Source organism: Clinocottus analis, unplaced genomic scaffold, assembly GCF_023055335.1.
Source record: "Clinocottus analis isolate CAN_PGR_092001 unplaced genomic scaffold, fCliAna1.0.p SCAF_8, whole genome shotgun sequence".
Classification (NCBI taxonomy): Eukaryota; Metazoa; Chordata; class Actinopteri; order Perciformes; family Cottidae; genus Clinocottus; species Clinocottus analis.
Window position 1 is genome coordinate 9274437 of NW_027176240.1, and position 15383 is coordinate 9289819.

The 15383-nt window shown below is 43.6% G+C and overlaps 1 protein-coding gene across 3 annotated transcripts in view; it reads right to left on the reverse strand.

The window, feature by feature from the left end:
* Window positions 1–938: 938 nt before the first annotated feature.
* Window positions 939–15383, reverse strand: part of dlg5a (discs, large homolog 5a (Drosophila)) — a 33872-nt gene continuing 19427 nt past the window's right edge. The window contains exons 15-34 of one of the 3 annotated variants that reach the window (XM_068567547.1): window positions 14960–15052; window positions 13752–14789; window positions 13186–13306; window positions 12945–13089; window positions 12508–12611; window positions 12264–12353; window positions 11613–11781; window positions 9724–9886; window positions 8682–8815; window positions 8363–8527; window positions 8076–8259; window positions 6463–6611; window positions 5583–5753; window positions 4866–5056; window positions 4635–4778; window positions 4012–4139; window positions 3662–3771; window positions 3323–3367; window positions 3049–3158; window positions 939–2941 (exon numbers count right to left, since the gene is read on the reverse strand). In XM_068567547.1, coding sequence (XP_068423648.1) covers window positions 2838–2941; window positions 3049–3158; window positions 3323–3367; window positions 3662–3771; window positions 4012–4139; window positions 4635–4778; window positions 4866–5056; window positions 5583–5753; window positions 6463–6611; window positions 8076–8259; window positions 8363–8527; window positions 8682–8815; window positions 9724–9886; window positions 11613–11781; window positions 12264–12353; window positions 12508–12611; window positions 12945–13089; window positions 13186–13306; window positions 13752–14789; window positions 14960–15052 — 3558 coding nt within the window. In that variant the 3' untranslated portion in view covers window positions 939–2837. Of the gene's footprint in view, window positions 2942–3048; window positions 3159–3322; window positions 3368–3661; window positions 3772–4011; window positions 4140–4634; window positions 4779–4865; window positions 5057–5582; window positions 5754–6462; window positions 6612–8075; window positions 8260–8362; window positions 8528–8681; window positions 8816–9723; window positions 9887–11612; window positions 11782–12263; window positions 12354–12474; window positions 12612–12944; window positions 13090–13185; window positions 13307–13751; window positions 14790–14959; window positions 15053–15383 lie in introns of all 3 variants that reach the window. The other 2 variants (XM_068567546.1, XM_068567548.1) reach the window with 2 other exon arrangements.

The following is a 15383-nucleotide window of genomic DNA, read 5'->3' on the forward strand; positions in this document are numbered from 1 at the left end:
TAAGGCTAAAACTGCTATGCTATACACATTGCTTTACATAACAGCATTCATCATCACCAGGGCTATTTTTTACGATCACTGCAGAGCATGTGTGCAGAGAGATGGATGCTCACACAGCTCAGTACTGCAGACATCAACACTCTACTCTTAACCAGTGTAAGACACTTTAATCTCAATATGCAGCCAATCAAATAAAGTCACTTGAGTGATCGAGAAACAATAAACCTTATTGTCATGTCAAGATAACTCCCAAAATCCTTTTGGGGAACATTGGTCTCAATGTTCTAGTGTGAAGACATCAAACCGCAAAGCCTGATGTATGATTGTAGTGCTGCTGAGAATGAAATAAATAAAACGTGTATATAGTGTATAAAAGTCTATATAAACCAAGGAATGCAGTCGCTTCTTTAATGCTGAAGCAAGGCCACGTCTTTATCACTTGCACTCCCTGATATGCTGGCAGATATTGTCACACTATACCTTATCTCAACTCAGAGAATGAAGGCCATTTCATCTCCCATTTTTTTCATTTACTGCCGCTCTCAGCTAAATGGATTCACTTTCATCCTTATGGGCTACATCTCTGAAGGACACGGTCACATGTCAGTGAGACATTTACAGAAACTTTGCTCTCAGCACTGCTTTCTTTCGCTTCTGGAAAACATAATCTAAATAATAGGCAAAGACAGAGTAGCCAATTGAGAATCTCACTTTTTAAACCCTTATTGGCAACATTTTATACCGCAGTCCATGTGTCCATATTGTCTCAACATTTTCAAGTTCCTCCTAACTTAAAGTGAAATATTAATAGTCTACAAATACAATACTTACCAGTTCTAAAACCGCAGGACAAGGTTGTAACAATAAGGCATTTTAGAGGAAAGAAGAAATTATTTTAGAATGTCAGACATCAAAAAAAATCTCAGACTTAGTCCGCATCGTGATACAGAAAATGAGTTTTATTCTCATGTTAATGTCTCAACATACAAATCACCTTCCTTTTAATAAAAGAAAAGTTCATCAGTACCTGGCATCTACAGTAGACTTTTTCTAAAAATACAACAATTTTGCGTTGTATCCCGATCTCACTCTACCATATCTACTCAGAAAAATAGTAACATTACAGTTGGCTTCTGCTTACTCTTTCAGCCCAATAGTCAAACTTGTGGACCAATTTTCCTTTGAAAAACTGTGCAAGAATAGATCCCTTTTTAATAATTAAAATAAGAAGTGATCCTTTTTTTTCAATTAAGAACAAAAGGCCATTAATGAAATGTAAGGAACTGATGTGACAGATAAAAACGTGAATTAGTTACAGAAGAAATATAGTACCTATTTGTAGTCTACTGGAAACCTAGGAACAGTTACATGTTTAAGGTTAACAGATAAACAAGTGCAAAACAGAAATATAAGGATAAAGTTGCCTTAGTGGATTTTGGCACAATAAGATACAGGATATGGTTTTGAGGAAGGGCAGAATATCTTTGTCAATATCTTTTGCCTCCTGAATAAAAAATACAATTAAATAACAAAGAAAAGTCACTAACATTTAAACAGATCAGAGGAAAATCCTTTAAGATATTACCCTGCAAATTTTGCTTCATAGTGTCTCTTTTAATGAGTACATCGATAAGTGACTGATAACCAACGACAAAAAACAAAAATAAATTCTTTAAAAAACATGCTAATACCTGCTAAAACATGACTTGACCGCCAGACGTTCTTAGGCGTATGACCTAGTAAAAATACATGTAATATATATTTATATATATATATATATTTGTTTCTTTTTTTCCAGATGTATCTGCATACTGTATATGTTATACTCTATATTGTTAAATATATGTTAAAGAGATAGAATGATAGTTACACAGTGGTCTGTCTAGCCCTGGAGTGCATTCTGAGGAGTTAACCCGTTGGCCGCCGCTTTGGCCTGCCCTCAAAACCTCACCATTGTCACGCGCTCTCCGCTGTACTGGTCTAAAATCAGCCCCTAAATCATCGAGTCCGCCACGGGTGAAAGGATGTATTGAACTTAATGTTCTGCCTATGTGACCAGGGGATGGTTTCAGATCAGTGTTGTTCTCCAAAGGCACTTCCGAAAGGCCCATAAACTGTGCGCACACCCAGCTGCTATAGAAACACAATGCATAGAGCGAACATCAGTGTGTTTTGAATTTTAATGGCCGTCACCGCTGGCAGTCAGGCCCAGTGAGACCACAGCTACATACTTCAGGAGGTTTGACGCTTTCGCACGTTTGTGATGAAACACCGCGAGGAATGTGATGTCTGATCCAATTCCATTTCTATAGTGTCTTATTCATTCTAGCAAACAACCATGATGCAACTTAAATTGTCATTACAATAGTGAACAATGTTTTCTCAAACACACACACACACCTCGTCAAAATGGGTGCATAATTGTAGGGAAACCATAAATGTAATTTTGGTACATGGGAGGGTTAGGGGGTGACTGAGCTTCATTAGTGTTGAGGTGTGTGTACACAAGGGGGAGGGACACGCATTCAAGCAAATATTGAACACCAATAGTCAGACTCGTCTTTTGACTGTAAACGGACGCTTATATTGCAGCATTACAAATACACCACCAGAAACCCTTAGGGAAGACTGAATGAACTTTCAACGTCGAGATCCTGTGCTACTAACCCGCTCGGAAGCACACTATGAATCAAGACAAAGACAAAATAAAAAAAATATCAATAATGTACATAACTAGCTCACTGTAGGGTACCTATTGGTATAGTGTGAAAGGGTTAATTAGTGTTTGGGGAATGGAGATGAAAGCCGCAGCTTGCTGTAGTGGCAGCTGGTGTCCTCTAGGGGCAGCCGAGTGGAGTCCACAGGACTTTACTTTGTTCTTGATCAACTATAGTGATGATCTGAGTGCAAATGTAAGGGAGGGTGCCGCCTTGGACAATACCTGAAAACAAAAAAAGGAAAGTTTATTACAGTGCAAATAAAAGTTCTGACTGACACAGAATGGGTATCAATATTGTCTGCGATCCATGCGCGAGAGCGCATACGAACCTGTGAAGAATTTGCTGTATTCTTGCTCTATCTTCTGCGCACTTTCAAATTGCTCCTTGGAATGTTTTTGAGATACTTTGTCCCACAGATAAACCGGATCTTTCTGCTCCCTGTAGGGGGAAAAAAAAATGCCATAGTTATGATGGCATTTAAGGTATGACTCCAACACAGATGAACACTTATGTTTCCTTTATTTTGATTGTGTCTAAACTTTCCAGCATTCTGAGCATTAATAAAATATGGATAAAAGTATGTGCTCAAATTTAGAATTCACCTGTTACTTATTTTGCCAGTGAGGGTCTTGGGAGAGAAATCTTTTCTGAAAGTCAGTGACAAATTAGGCAAACTACATCTATTGTCAGGTATTGAATTACTTATTTTAAATATGTGGCCACAACAATGTCTGATAATGAAAACGAATAAGGGATACAACACTTTATTTAGAAAAGAAAGAACAGCTGTTTGGGATTATGTTTGAGTTTGTTGTGGGACAAGGTGTTGAGACAGACGCCCCAAAGAGTTCATGGGAGGATGGAGCGCGAGAAGGCTCATCTCCACACAGACAGAGAGAAATATTAGGACTGTGCATGTGGTTCAAAGAAATGCTACTTACTTTATCTGCTTTGCGTTTTTGTAGCGGACGAAGACAACAATTGGATAAATGTGAACGCTGTGGAGCCTTTCGATGGCGTGCGGGGCAATGTCGAGCAAACAGTGACAGCCCTGTATCCGAAAGAAGAAAGAAAGAAAACGCGGCCAATAAAATCAGCTCTCAGTTTCAAAAGGCTCAAAAACAATTGACACTTGTTACGAGCTGGAACATTTTCTATTTTCATTAAAATCCCATAAAGATTAAAGCACTGCAGTAGCGGTACCTTATCTTGAGCAGAGATTAAAGACAATTTAAAGCTACTTTATCTTTCCTGATACAATCTTATGAGAAATAAAAGTACTGGGTGATACCTTATCGGTAATTTCCTTTATAGAAGCAACAGTGGTCACATCAAAGTGGCCACTCCTGCGCTTGTAGTCAATGAAGAGGCAGTCTTTGACGCCCCGCTCGATGGCTTGCTGGGAGGCCTTCATCACCTCTGAAGACGCAAAAGAAAGAAACTATATGAACCTCTCATATCTTGGCTTGTTCAAGAAGCAGAAATATCCAACAGTTTTTAAGAGTGTAGATGCACTATTAGGCTTTTTATGATTGGCGATCAGATTGAAGGGATGGTCGATGGTTGGTTGTTCCGACGCCAATATTATTGTGATTTTAACTTCATTAGACTATCAGAAGTAAGATATTAAAATCACACACACACACACACACACACACACACACACACACACACACACACACACACACACACACACACACACACACACACACAAGACTACGTTTTCCATGTTGGCATTTAATGAGTATGTTATGACATAACTCCCCCCCACTTCCTCTCGCTGCCCCTGGCAATCAAATAGCCTTTTGGCAATCTCAAGTAACCACAATCTGACCATATAAAAATGGAAACGATGACCCACCCTACATTCCCCACAATTTGTAGAACTGACACATCTGGATCAGGTGAACTCACCCAGTATACATCTGCAGAACTTCCCAGGAGACTCTTTGACCAGCATCTCCTTGACGGCGTCGGTGAGCGGCCCAATGATGAGCACCGGTCGGGGAGAGGGGCACTCCACCTTCTGGACCCGCTGGTAAGCCAGGCTTACACAGTCTGACACAAAGAGCATGCAGATCAATCAATGCCATTTTGATTATTTCTGATATTTTTTCATCAAAACATCTCAACGTTTCCTCTCACCATCAAGGAAAGGGATGGAGTCTGTGCTGATGGCGTCCAGAGCCACCATTTCTTTGCTGTCTTTGGAGCTGCTGCGTTTGTGTTTCTGTTTCCTCCTGAAGAAGGATCTGCGGGCCGCCGCAGACAGAGTCTTACTGGAGTCTTCCTTCATTTCTGTCACACTGTGTCTGCGGTAAAACTCTTGGTCCATCCTAGAACACACCCAGGCACACACACACAGTAAATTGAAGAGGATCCGCAAAGAAAAAGGCTGTGAATGAATCAATGGAGAAAAGTAGGACTGGGAACTCTTTTAAAAACATAACATTTCCACTTTAGTTTGATGAACTAAGGTTGGAGCAAACGTTTCGGTTAGGCATGTAGTTATGATTTGAGGTATGATGAACAAAATAATAAATCTTTATTGATTTTAGCATTTGTTTAGCATTTATTGTTATGGACTACTGGTCCTTCAGGCACAGTCTAAGAACAGCCACATGAAAAGAGAAGAACATTGTGTTTAGTAACATCAATGCATGTTTGCAGAGACACATAACAAGAAAATGTGAGCTTGCTGCAAGTGAAAAAGGGGCAGTCTAAAACATATGGAAGAGAAGTGGCTTTACATATGATTTCTATATTGCAGCAGTACTGCACAGCTTGTTGCGACAGCTGTTACAAACTGTCCCCTAGCTCCAAAGCGGATGTGTGTAAGCATGCATTGAATTCTCCACCCACATGTACTTGCTGGGGATCTGCCCCCTCTGGATCTGCTGCGCGTTCTCATCGAGCTGCCAGGCAATCCACGTCCCAAAGCTGCCCTTTGGTAAAGACTCATCCACGTACAGGATGTCATCCTTCTTAAAACTGAGGTCCCCCTCGGCCTCCCCAACACGGTCGTAAAGTGCTCTGGTGAGAGGGAGAGACAAAGATAGATGGGGAGTTACGAAGAGCAGGACAGAAAGAGGAGGCGGAGGAGCAGAAAGTTGATTAAGTGAGAGAGAAGGTGAGGTACCAGACAAGAAGGTGTGAAGAGGGCCAGAAAGAGGGTAAGAAAGATTAGAGAAAGTTTATTTACTGACAAGATAGACCTTGCTCGCCTCTTGTTGGGGCCTTGTAAGTCATTACCGAGCAGTCAGTGACAGCCAGGCAGGCCGAGTGTATTTACTGCAGATGACATCACAAGCCTACTTGCCTATATGACAAGTGACTGCGGCAGCTGAGGCAACATGGCCCGACAGACACCCAACAACAGAACATGACTATTTTAGCGCTTCATTTTCCATTCATTTACAGAGTCTTTTCTCATGGTCGAGAGAACACAGAGCACTAAAGGGGATGAGGTATTGCGTCTGCTGCGTAGCGAGCACAGAGATTAGATACTAAATTTGTGGTGTGATTCGCAGCATTGCAGTCACACGGTGGATCTCAGATAATTGGTTAGATGAGAAAGATTCCAACTCGTCCAAGGGGCGCTCCAGTGGTGGTTCTATAAATAGTAACACAGACAGATATGAGGCTGCTAGGGGAAATTAGTGTGGTCCTTATGCAGCGCTGTTACAAATAAAACGCCTGACAATGATCTGTGTGCATGTGTAATGAGTAAATATGTATGTACCGAATATAAAAGCCATCTCCTGGAACATCCTTGAGGGTGCTGAAGTCATCTGGGCGATGCTGAACCTTGAATGTGACCGTCTCTGCAGGCTTCAACATCTCGACGTACACCTCCTCTGCCGTCTTATTCTTCATATTCACCGAGTTGTACTGAAAGACGATGAGAATGGGAAGAGAAACAAAGGGGAAAGTGAACTTTACATCATGAAAAACTCAAGCTGAGGAACAGATAAATTTAGGGAGTGTCTCCGCTCATCTGTATATTCAGCCGCAATGCCTGTGAAGCATGCCTGCAAAAAGCTACATTTTCCTCCAGGCTTTCAGCTGGACTAAAGTGTCGCAGTATTGATTTGTGCTATGTATGGGGGGAAAGCAAACAAGATGGGAGATTGAAGGATAGGCTGATGCTGTGCAGCCTAATGACAACGCTGCATTGCAATTCGGATAGCGAGCCCTTTGTATCAGAGAGCTAAGTGGGAGCATACCACGAAAATGACAAGTATAAATAAACACATGAATAAATATAGGAATAAATAAATAAATAAATAAATGCTTAAATACATGTACAAATAAATAAATACAGGAATAAATACATACATTCTTAAATAAATGTATAAATGAATATAAGAAAAAATATATACAAGTTGATACCTAAACAGGACATTATTAAGTAAATATATTTCTACTTCCTATTTATTTCTGTCTGTATTTATGTGACCGTTAACAGGATTGGTCAAGTAGGGGAGCAAGACCGAAGCAAACGCTCCCTAGTGCATGGCCCCTGTAGACAAGTCTAAAAGCTGCCTAAGCCAGTGAATCTGAACCATTGGGACGCAAGCGCCACCTAGAGGACCACCAAAACGTTCTGTTTTTTACCTATGGGCCGCAGGATCACATAGGTTATCAATTGAAGACACCGGACATATTACTGTTATCCATTAGACCAGCAGTCCCCAACATTTTCTGTGCCACGGACCGGTTTTGTGTCAGACAATATTTTCATGGACCAGCCTTCACGGTGTGGGCAATAAATACGACGCAATACATACGATGTAATACATGTGACGTAAGAAAATGATACGTCCGGCATGAAGCAAATATAAAGAGCATAAATATACAAATCCTCTTTACGCCGAATTAGTGGGAGCCCTGAGCTCGGTTCTCTGCGAGGAGCCGGTCCGTCTCGGTGTTTATGTCCTGTTAACTCTTTAAATTAAATCTTTATGTCCAGTCTACTGCTTAATTTAAACCGCTTTATAAAGACAGGATGTTGACAATGGAGGCAGGGTTTCCAGAACTTTTTTGTTGATCTCAAGGATGCTCTGCCTTGATTTTAATCGAGAAGTTGAAACAGAGTTGAAACAGACTTTTGCGGTAACTATTGCATAACATGTGTCGAGAGGTTACGCGCAGACGGACCGGAGACGGACTCCGGTCTTTTTTCAAAATAAAATTTTTCTGACCTTCATTTTTTTGTTTCTCATTCATATATTCTTTCTCTGCGGCTCGGTAGCAAGGGACCCACGGAACGGATTGGGGACCCCTGCATAATGACATTTTGAGGCAACAGGTGTCTATGCGTGTGTGAGTAAAAGCAGGTGCACGAGTCCACACCTCCTGAATGAGGTCCCCAGGAAGCAGACCATCAGGCCCTCTGGCAGGACTGTCCTCATCCAGGCTCTCGATGTAGACGCCCCGGAGGTTCCCTCCGCAGAGAGTGACTCCTACCTCCACCCCGGGCCTGCGCACAGTCACGAGCCGGGGTTCATCCGCCATCCTGCTGCACTCGGATGGCATTCTGGAAGTGGTCATTGAGAGAGTTAGTATTTCTCTCACATACAACTTACAGTTATGGTGGGGTTGTTTTATCTTTTATCAAATGTTTTTGTCGCGATTTTTACCTGATGAAATTGTGAGGACTGGTAGTAGGTGTGGTCTGCTTGGATGAAGGCGTGAGCGTGCCCTCGTCCTGTTCGCTGAGTGTATCGATGGCGGAGTGATTGTCGGGGGTGGCAACTCCACTCCCCTGGGGAGTCCACGGAGTACTGACTGGCTCCAGACGGGAGCTGCACCAAAAAGTCAACAGGATTGCATTGCAATCTACATCCCAACTTAAATATCGGTTTGACTTAATCGTGAATATTTAAAGATGCATAGCTACAGAGTTAATTACATCTTTATACTTGACACCTGGGTGGACATCTGAAAACAGCACGTTACCTCGAGCGAGAGTGGTTGCCCAGCTGGTACATGTGTGGGTTGTACTGGGCCATAATGGTGATGGTGTCACACTGCTGGCCGATGATGAGACGAGCTTGCTGCTCCGTGGCGTTCCGCAAGTTGATGCCATTAAACTAATAAAGGAAGAGCAGCGTGATTAGAGAGGGCTTGAGGAGAGATGGAGTTACTGAAAGAACATGAGATATGAACACAGTAAATGCTCAGTCCATTAAGGGTTTTAGGTCATTAGTCGTACATGGCGGAGAACTGACGGGATTAGTTTTACACCCATTTTTGAAGTCTTAAAAAAGTGAATGCTTGAAACAAAGTAGGACTCATATTGCAATGCAAACAATGGCCACCCAGTCTTTTTTAATGCATTCACGTACATCCATCAGTCAAATATAACCGTGATTATATTGAACAGAGTTACAGAGGCATCTTGCCACCACTGAGATGAACATCTGCCTTAATTTAATGTGTATTGAATATTAATAACAGGGTCAAATTCTTCCCATTTATGTCATAGTTAAAAAAACAAAATGATGTTAAAAAATTATTTTCAATAAATTTACATTCGTTATGTGCTTTGATAACTGTAAAAATGTTAAAAGTGCTCATTGTTCACTTGGCTCATGGCTATCTTATTCAAGGGGGAGTGACTGCTGAAGAGTCCACTACTAGAAGTTTTGGTTGGATAAATTCACTTAAACAGTTCTACTTTGATTCCCACTGTCGCATTCACAAGAGCAGCATGTCCTCTTGAGGAGACATTGCAACAGAATTTTAGCTTGTGCAGCCCTTTTTTTTTTGTCGGGAAAACACCCTTTCAGCAAATGCATATCAGCAATTATTAAATAATGTGAAGCGTGACCGTGGGAAACACTATGGCAGCCTGTCTGTGTATTCCACTGTGTAAAAGGACTGAGCCTTTGAAGCAAACACATATTAGCAGTATCAGTATTGTAAGGCTCCTTCGCAGGCATCCAGCAATGCATTTTTTTAATTTATTATGCTGCTTGCGGCTGTAACCTTTTCATACCTCCAGTAATTGGTCTCCATACTCCAATCCTGCCTGGTGGGCGATGCTACCTCCGGTAACTTTAGAGACAAAGATCCCTCCGTTCTCCCCACTGACGATGGAGATGCCCAGAGGCTCCACGCCTTTGTGCACAATGACATTACGTGGTTCCTCCAGGTATGGCCTGATGGGAAAGAGTGAAGTGTATAAATGAAGAGCATCCCAGAAAAGCACCGACAGAGTGCCACACAGCGGCAAGTTGAGAGAAGGAGGTGACGTCGCAGTTGAACTGACCAATTTATTTACAGCTCTTGAGAGAGTGTGGCTACTTAGGCTTTTGCTTTCTATAAAAACCGCACCTGGTCGAAATGATGAACGTATTGATAGACAGACTGATTTGTGTTTCCATTAAGTTTGAGTCTGAGCTTACATTTCCCTCGAGGCCTGTAAATTGATCTCTCCAATCTCTCCAGAGCGCCACTTTACGCCTGGTTTACAGAAGAACCTGGACAGGTTTAGAGTACAGAGACACTGTGTGCAACATAATAAAAGCACAAGCAACTGAAATCCCTTGACATGAAGGGGATTTGCATGAACTTGCACGTCTTCATAACAAGTTGGCTTTGGACATGGCATACGATTCCATGAAGGCAGATAAGAGGAATGGATTAGCAGCCAGAGACGGGGGTCAACATAGTGGTGGTGTACAAACAAGACCATGTCCCAGAAGCTCCAGGCTGAATAATAATAATACCATTGCATAACATACATATTGCGGACTCAAAAGTGACTTGATTGAAGGCCAAAATACAAACATGCATGTTGACCATGGCGTCATCATGGGGTATGAACACTGCATGCAATATCTGAGACGGAAGTGGTTTGTCCGACATAAAGGGAGACAAGTGCAGACGTATTAACATAACACTGAACCTTTGAAGTTCAGCAAGTGAAGCTAATCAGGTCTATTTTGGTGGCTTCCTAAGGCACTAATATTGTGGCATGCAAAAACTAGCACTTTTTAAATTAAACCACGCTCTGGTGGAGACTGAAAAAAGAGAATTCTTCTTTTGCATTCTGTAAAGTGCATGTAAGCACAAGACTATTCTGATCCTCTGTATTATCTACCCAACTGCACTGACGCATGTGAACGACGTGAAGTTGGGAGAAGGATGGGGGCATTCCTTTGTTTGTAGCACTGTGAGCGAGAACGAACCTGAGGCTCCTGAGAGAGGAGAACCTCGGCCTTGCAGCCAGAGGAATCCTTAGAAAAGATCGGTTACGGTAAAGAGATCTGGAAGCGGAAGGTTGCAGAGAGGCGGGAGGAAGATAAAGAGCAGAATGGAGGACAGAGATCACACAGAGACAGCAACAGTGCAATAGACAGAGGCGTTGGCGATACAAAATGGGACAGATGTGTTGGAGAAAAACATCAAATCGAATCCCAACACAGTGGCAGATCACCGCTTCTTTGATAGAAAAGGCAAGAGACTTTCACGAAAATTATTAACAGTTTTAATAAGATTTAAAGCCGAATTTCCATGAGGGATTGCACAGCTCTGACCAGGATAGACATGTTGCCTGGCAACGCCTTTTGAAATAGCCTCAGAGGATCCCTAAGGGCAGACGTAGGCCATATGATACCGGCTCCTGAAGTGATCCTTATAATCAAACTCTCCATCATTCAGCCAACATCTCCTCCATGTGTAGAGCTATCTTATCGGTATTTCCAGTCCAATAACAACGGCCACACTGATCAATGTGACACCAATGACAACCATCTGATTAATATTCGGAAGTCTTCCGTGATGGGCGACTTCCAATTTTCAGTTCGGAGCGTCACACTAGTGCAGAAAAAAATAAAATAAAAACATGTATATAAAATCAGCGAGCACCCATTTCTATCCTACCTGTCTTTCCTGCGCTCCCCAATCGGCACAGGGCTGACTGAGATTCGGGGTAAAGTGGAAATGGAGCCTTGTGATTGGCTGCTGGCAAACGAGGAAGTCTCCAGGTTGAGGGGCGATTGAGGAGGTGTGATGAGACTGGGACTGCTACACTCAGAGTGCGAGAGGGAACCTAGATTTAGGAGAGGAGGCGCAGAAAGAGACAGAATAAGGGTGTGCGTAGTCTGATGATATTTGCGTCTCACTTGTTGATAAACGTTTATAATACACACTGAAATCTCGTAGCAATTCACACCACTTTTTTGTAAAAAGGACAAGAAACGCATCTCACTCGTCAGACATTCTAAGATGTCTTGCTACTTTGACAAGGATATTGTACTCAGATCTTGAATTAATGGAGACTATTTACACCTGAACATTATCGGGCCACTCAGGATGCAAATTACCACCATGAGCAGAGGAGACAAAAGTGTCCTAATCTGGTGGTGACCAATGAGATCTCCACAACTGAAAATTACATTTAAGGTTCTTCTTCCATCAGTGCTGTAAAAACTTAATTTAAAACATTCATCTTAGACCTATAGCGGCTGCTGTGCTGAGTTTTAATACTCGTGTGGCGAGTGTGAGACGTGTTTTTAAAAGTGAGTGCAGTACCTCTGTCTGACCCCAGCATGGAGCGGGGGTATCGAGGAGTGGAAGGGATTTTGATCCTCTCTGTGCGGTACTGGACATTATTGGAAGAACCTGACAAAAGAATGAGATGATACAGGAATAAATGCTGTGACATTATACGCAAAAAGAGGAAAGGGCAGCGAGTCTGTGACCTTTATGTGCGTGTGTGTGTGTGCATGAGTGTCAGACTGACCGAGTCGTGCACTGGAGGGCAGTGAGTTTGTACCGTGTGAAGCTCTGCTGCTGCGTGACGATGATGATGATTCGGGGTAGTCAGTCGTGCGCTTCTGCTGGCTCAGGTCCAGGCTCAGACGACCCTGATGTTGTGGGCTACACACACACACACAACAAAAAAGCCTGAAGAAACGCTCATAATTGTGCATAAAATGCGTATACAATTATTTGTAACATGCAAGATAATTCACAGTTCAGAGTTATGTGAATTGATGGTGCTGCGCTCAATCACGGCAAAATATTAGGACAAACAGTCGAAAAAAATGTTTTTCTCCTTACCTAAATATGTACTTTTGCTTTTAGGCAAATTAAGAAATATTAGTTAACGCAACAGGCCCCATCAGAAACACTGAACCAACAGTCAAAGAACCGTTAACATAGACCACCAGTACAGGGGTCAGGGAAGCGGTGGGTATGAAAAGGAGGTACCTGGTGTGGGTGTGCTGGTGACAGATCTGGGAAGCGACAGATGGACAGTTGCTGGTATGAACGCGGTGACTGCGCACCGTGTACACTGGATTCCTCATCACGGCCGTCACAGCAGGACAAGGAGACAGACCCCGGTGGGCTGAATCTGACAAGTGCACAGACCCACCACCATGTTAGAGAGGCGGGCTACGGCTATGCCGAGAGCATGCACGTGTATTTATGTAAAGGTTTGAGAACTCACTAGGAGGTAGGGAGCCATTGTAGACTGTAGGAACGAAGCCGACGCTGTGCCTATGGGAGCGGCTGGGGGAGGAACGCAGCATGTCCCTGGGCTCTGGTGAATGCTCATCGTTAGAGTAGCTCTGTGAGGGATGACAGAAACAAACGGTTACCACTTTCCCTGCAGGGTAACAAAACACCATTATGTCTTGGGAGAAATCCTCTACCCTTTGCTGGAGACAAGCACCATATGAGAAAAATGACAGCATGAACATCCTACTACAGTAAAATGAACATTTATCCCCAATGCTTCGGGGCCTGAAGAGGTAGCCAGGCAAGGTTCTGAGCCCCAGGCACTGACTCAGCTCCTGGGCTGGGTAACTGTACCAGTGCGGAAGCATCAATCACTCCGACACGCTGCTTAAGAGGCAAGTCCCAGAGGCAAAACTCTGACGGAGCTGCAAATTCTATTACAAAATGGATGCTTTGGCCCATTGGGAGGATTTAAAATGTTGGTTTCATTTTGAATTCAAACACTTCTCAATCATCAACCACATAATCAATGTTTGAGGTGATAAATGAACTTACTTGGAAGGAGGGAAGAGTGATAGTTTGTGGGGTCATTCTACGTCGAAGGGCCGGGGCCGATTTGGGACGCGGCCTCTTCACCTCCGGCTCCTCCCCTCTACTTCGGCCGATGTCCTCATCACATGACTTCCTCGAGGTTAGGACCTTGCCATCCAGAAAATAGTGGTTTCCGTTCCGGTCTCTTTCTCGCTCGCTCCTCTCTCCTGCTGCCATGGAGATGGCGGCCTCTCCCTTGCCGTCTGAGGTGATTGTACAGTCAGAGGCAGAGCTGCTTTGATGTTTATGTTTGAACTTAAAGGAGTCACTGCGAGTGGGTGGGGTTGGAGGGGTGGGGGTGGACGAGGAGGAGAGGGACTCCATCGTCTTCAAAGGCTGTGGGGAGTGGCAAACTGCAGCAGCAGCGGCAACTGCAGCAATCTGATTGGCTGCCATGTACTCCATCTTAGAGGAAGGCGTTTCGGGCCGTTTGAAGGTGTCTGGGTCAAAGATGGACTTCCTCTGCTTGGGCGATTTGTAGATGGAGAGTTGGGTAGCTGCTGTCAGTGGGCTGGGGTTATCTGGTGCAACAGACATACCTCCCACCATCATCTTGGGCCACGTGCCCCCACTGTGCTTCTTCTCCAGGTTTGTCTCCATTGTGATGCAGTCCGAGGCAGAGACAGGGTCAAAGGGCAAGGAGGAAGGTGCCTTTGTGTAGGTACAACACTCTTGGAAAGCACTGGGCCCATAGCGGCCAGTGCCCAAGTCAGAGGCCGGCCTAAGGCTAGTGGCATGGAGGGAACCTGTGGAGAACGGCTTGCTGATGCCGCTGTACACCTCAGATTCACCTCTGACCTTCCTCCTCTCCCCGGAGATGCTACTTGTGCTGGTGCTTCCAATATCCGGGGAAAAGATGTCAGTCTGTGTCGAGCTGTTGTGTTTGAGGTTGCGGCTGTTCCGGGAGTGAATCTCAGACAGGTTAATGCGTCCATTGGACTTCTCTGATGACTCACGCAGACTTTCAAAGATGTTCTGGCCTGATGTGCTGTGAGGGAAGAACTGTGGGGAGGACAGATGTAGGAATGTTGTGATACACTGGCAAAATGATAGGAAATGACTCCAATCATCAAATTATCACAAAACACACAGTTAAAGCTGTAAAACTGCAATGTAGGGTATAATTGATTGATTTGTTGGCATAGGTAAAGTACAAAGAGAGCGATGCCCACCTTCATGAGAGAGAGGCTAAGAGAGTCTCTGCAGCTCCTCAACAGAGCCTCACACTCCGTCACAGATTTGTTATCCAGAGCAATGCCGTTTATCTGGGGAGAAGAGAAAGACATTGGAAATAAGGACAGGTCCTTCAACACTAAAGCAATCTACTTCATCTTGTTGACATTACTCTGAGGCGTGTATGTGTGTTATTGGCAGTGTAGTACAAATAAATGCACATCTCCAAACACATACAGGTGACATAGCTCCTGAACATGAGATGGCCTTGGGCCTGAGATGCATCCCGATGCTACATTGAGGAAACCACAAGAAATCTAGGCCAGCACACTTCAGCCTGAAGAACCCTCACACTGCAATCCCCACATTTCCATCACAATGGGCTCGACTTGAGAGGATTTTTTTTTTATTTCAAATGGTCAG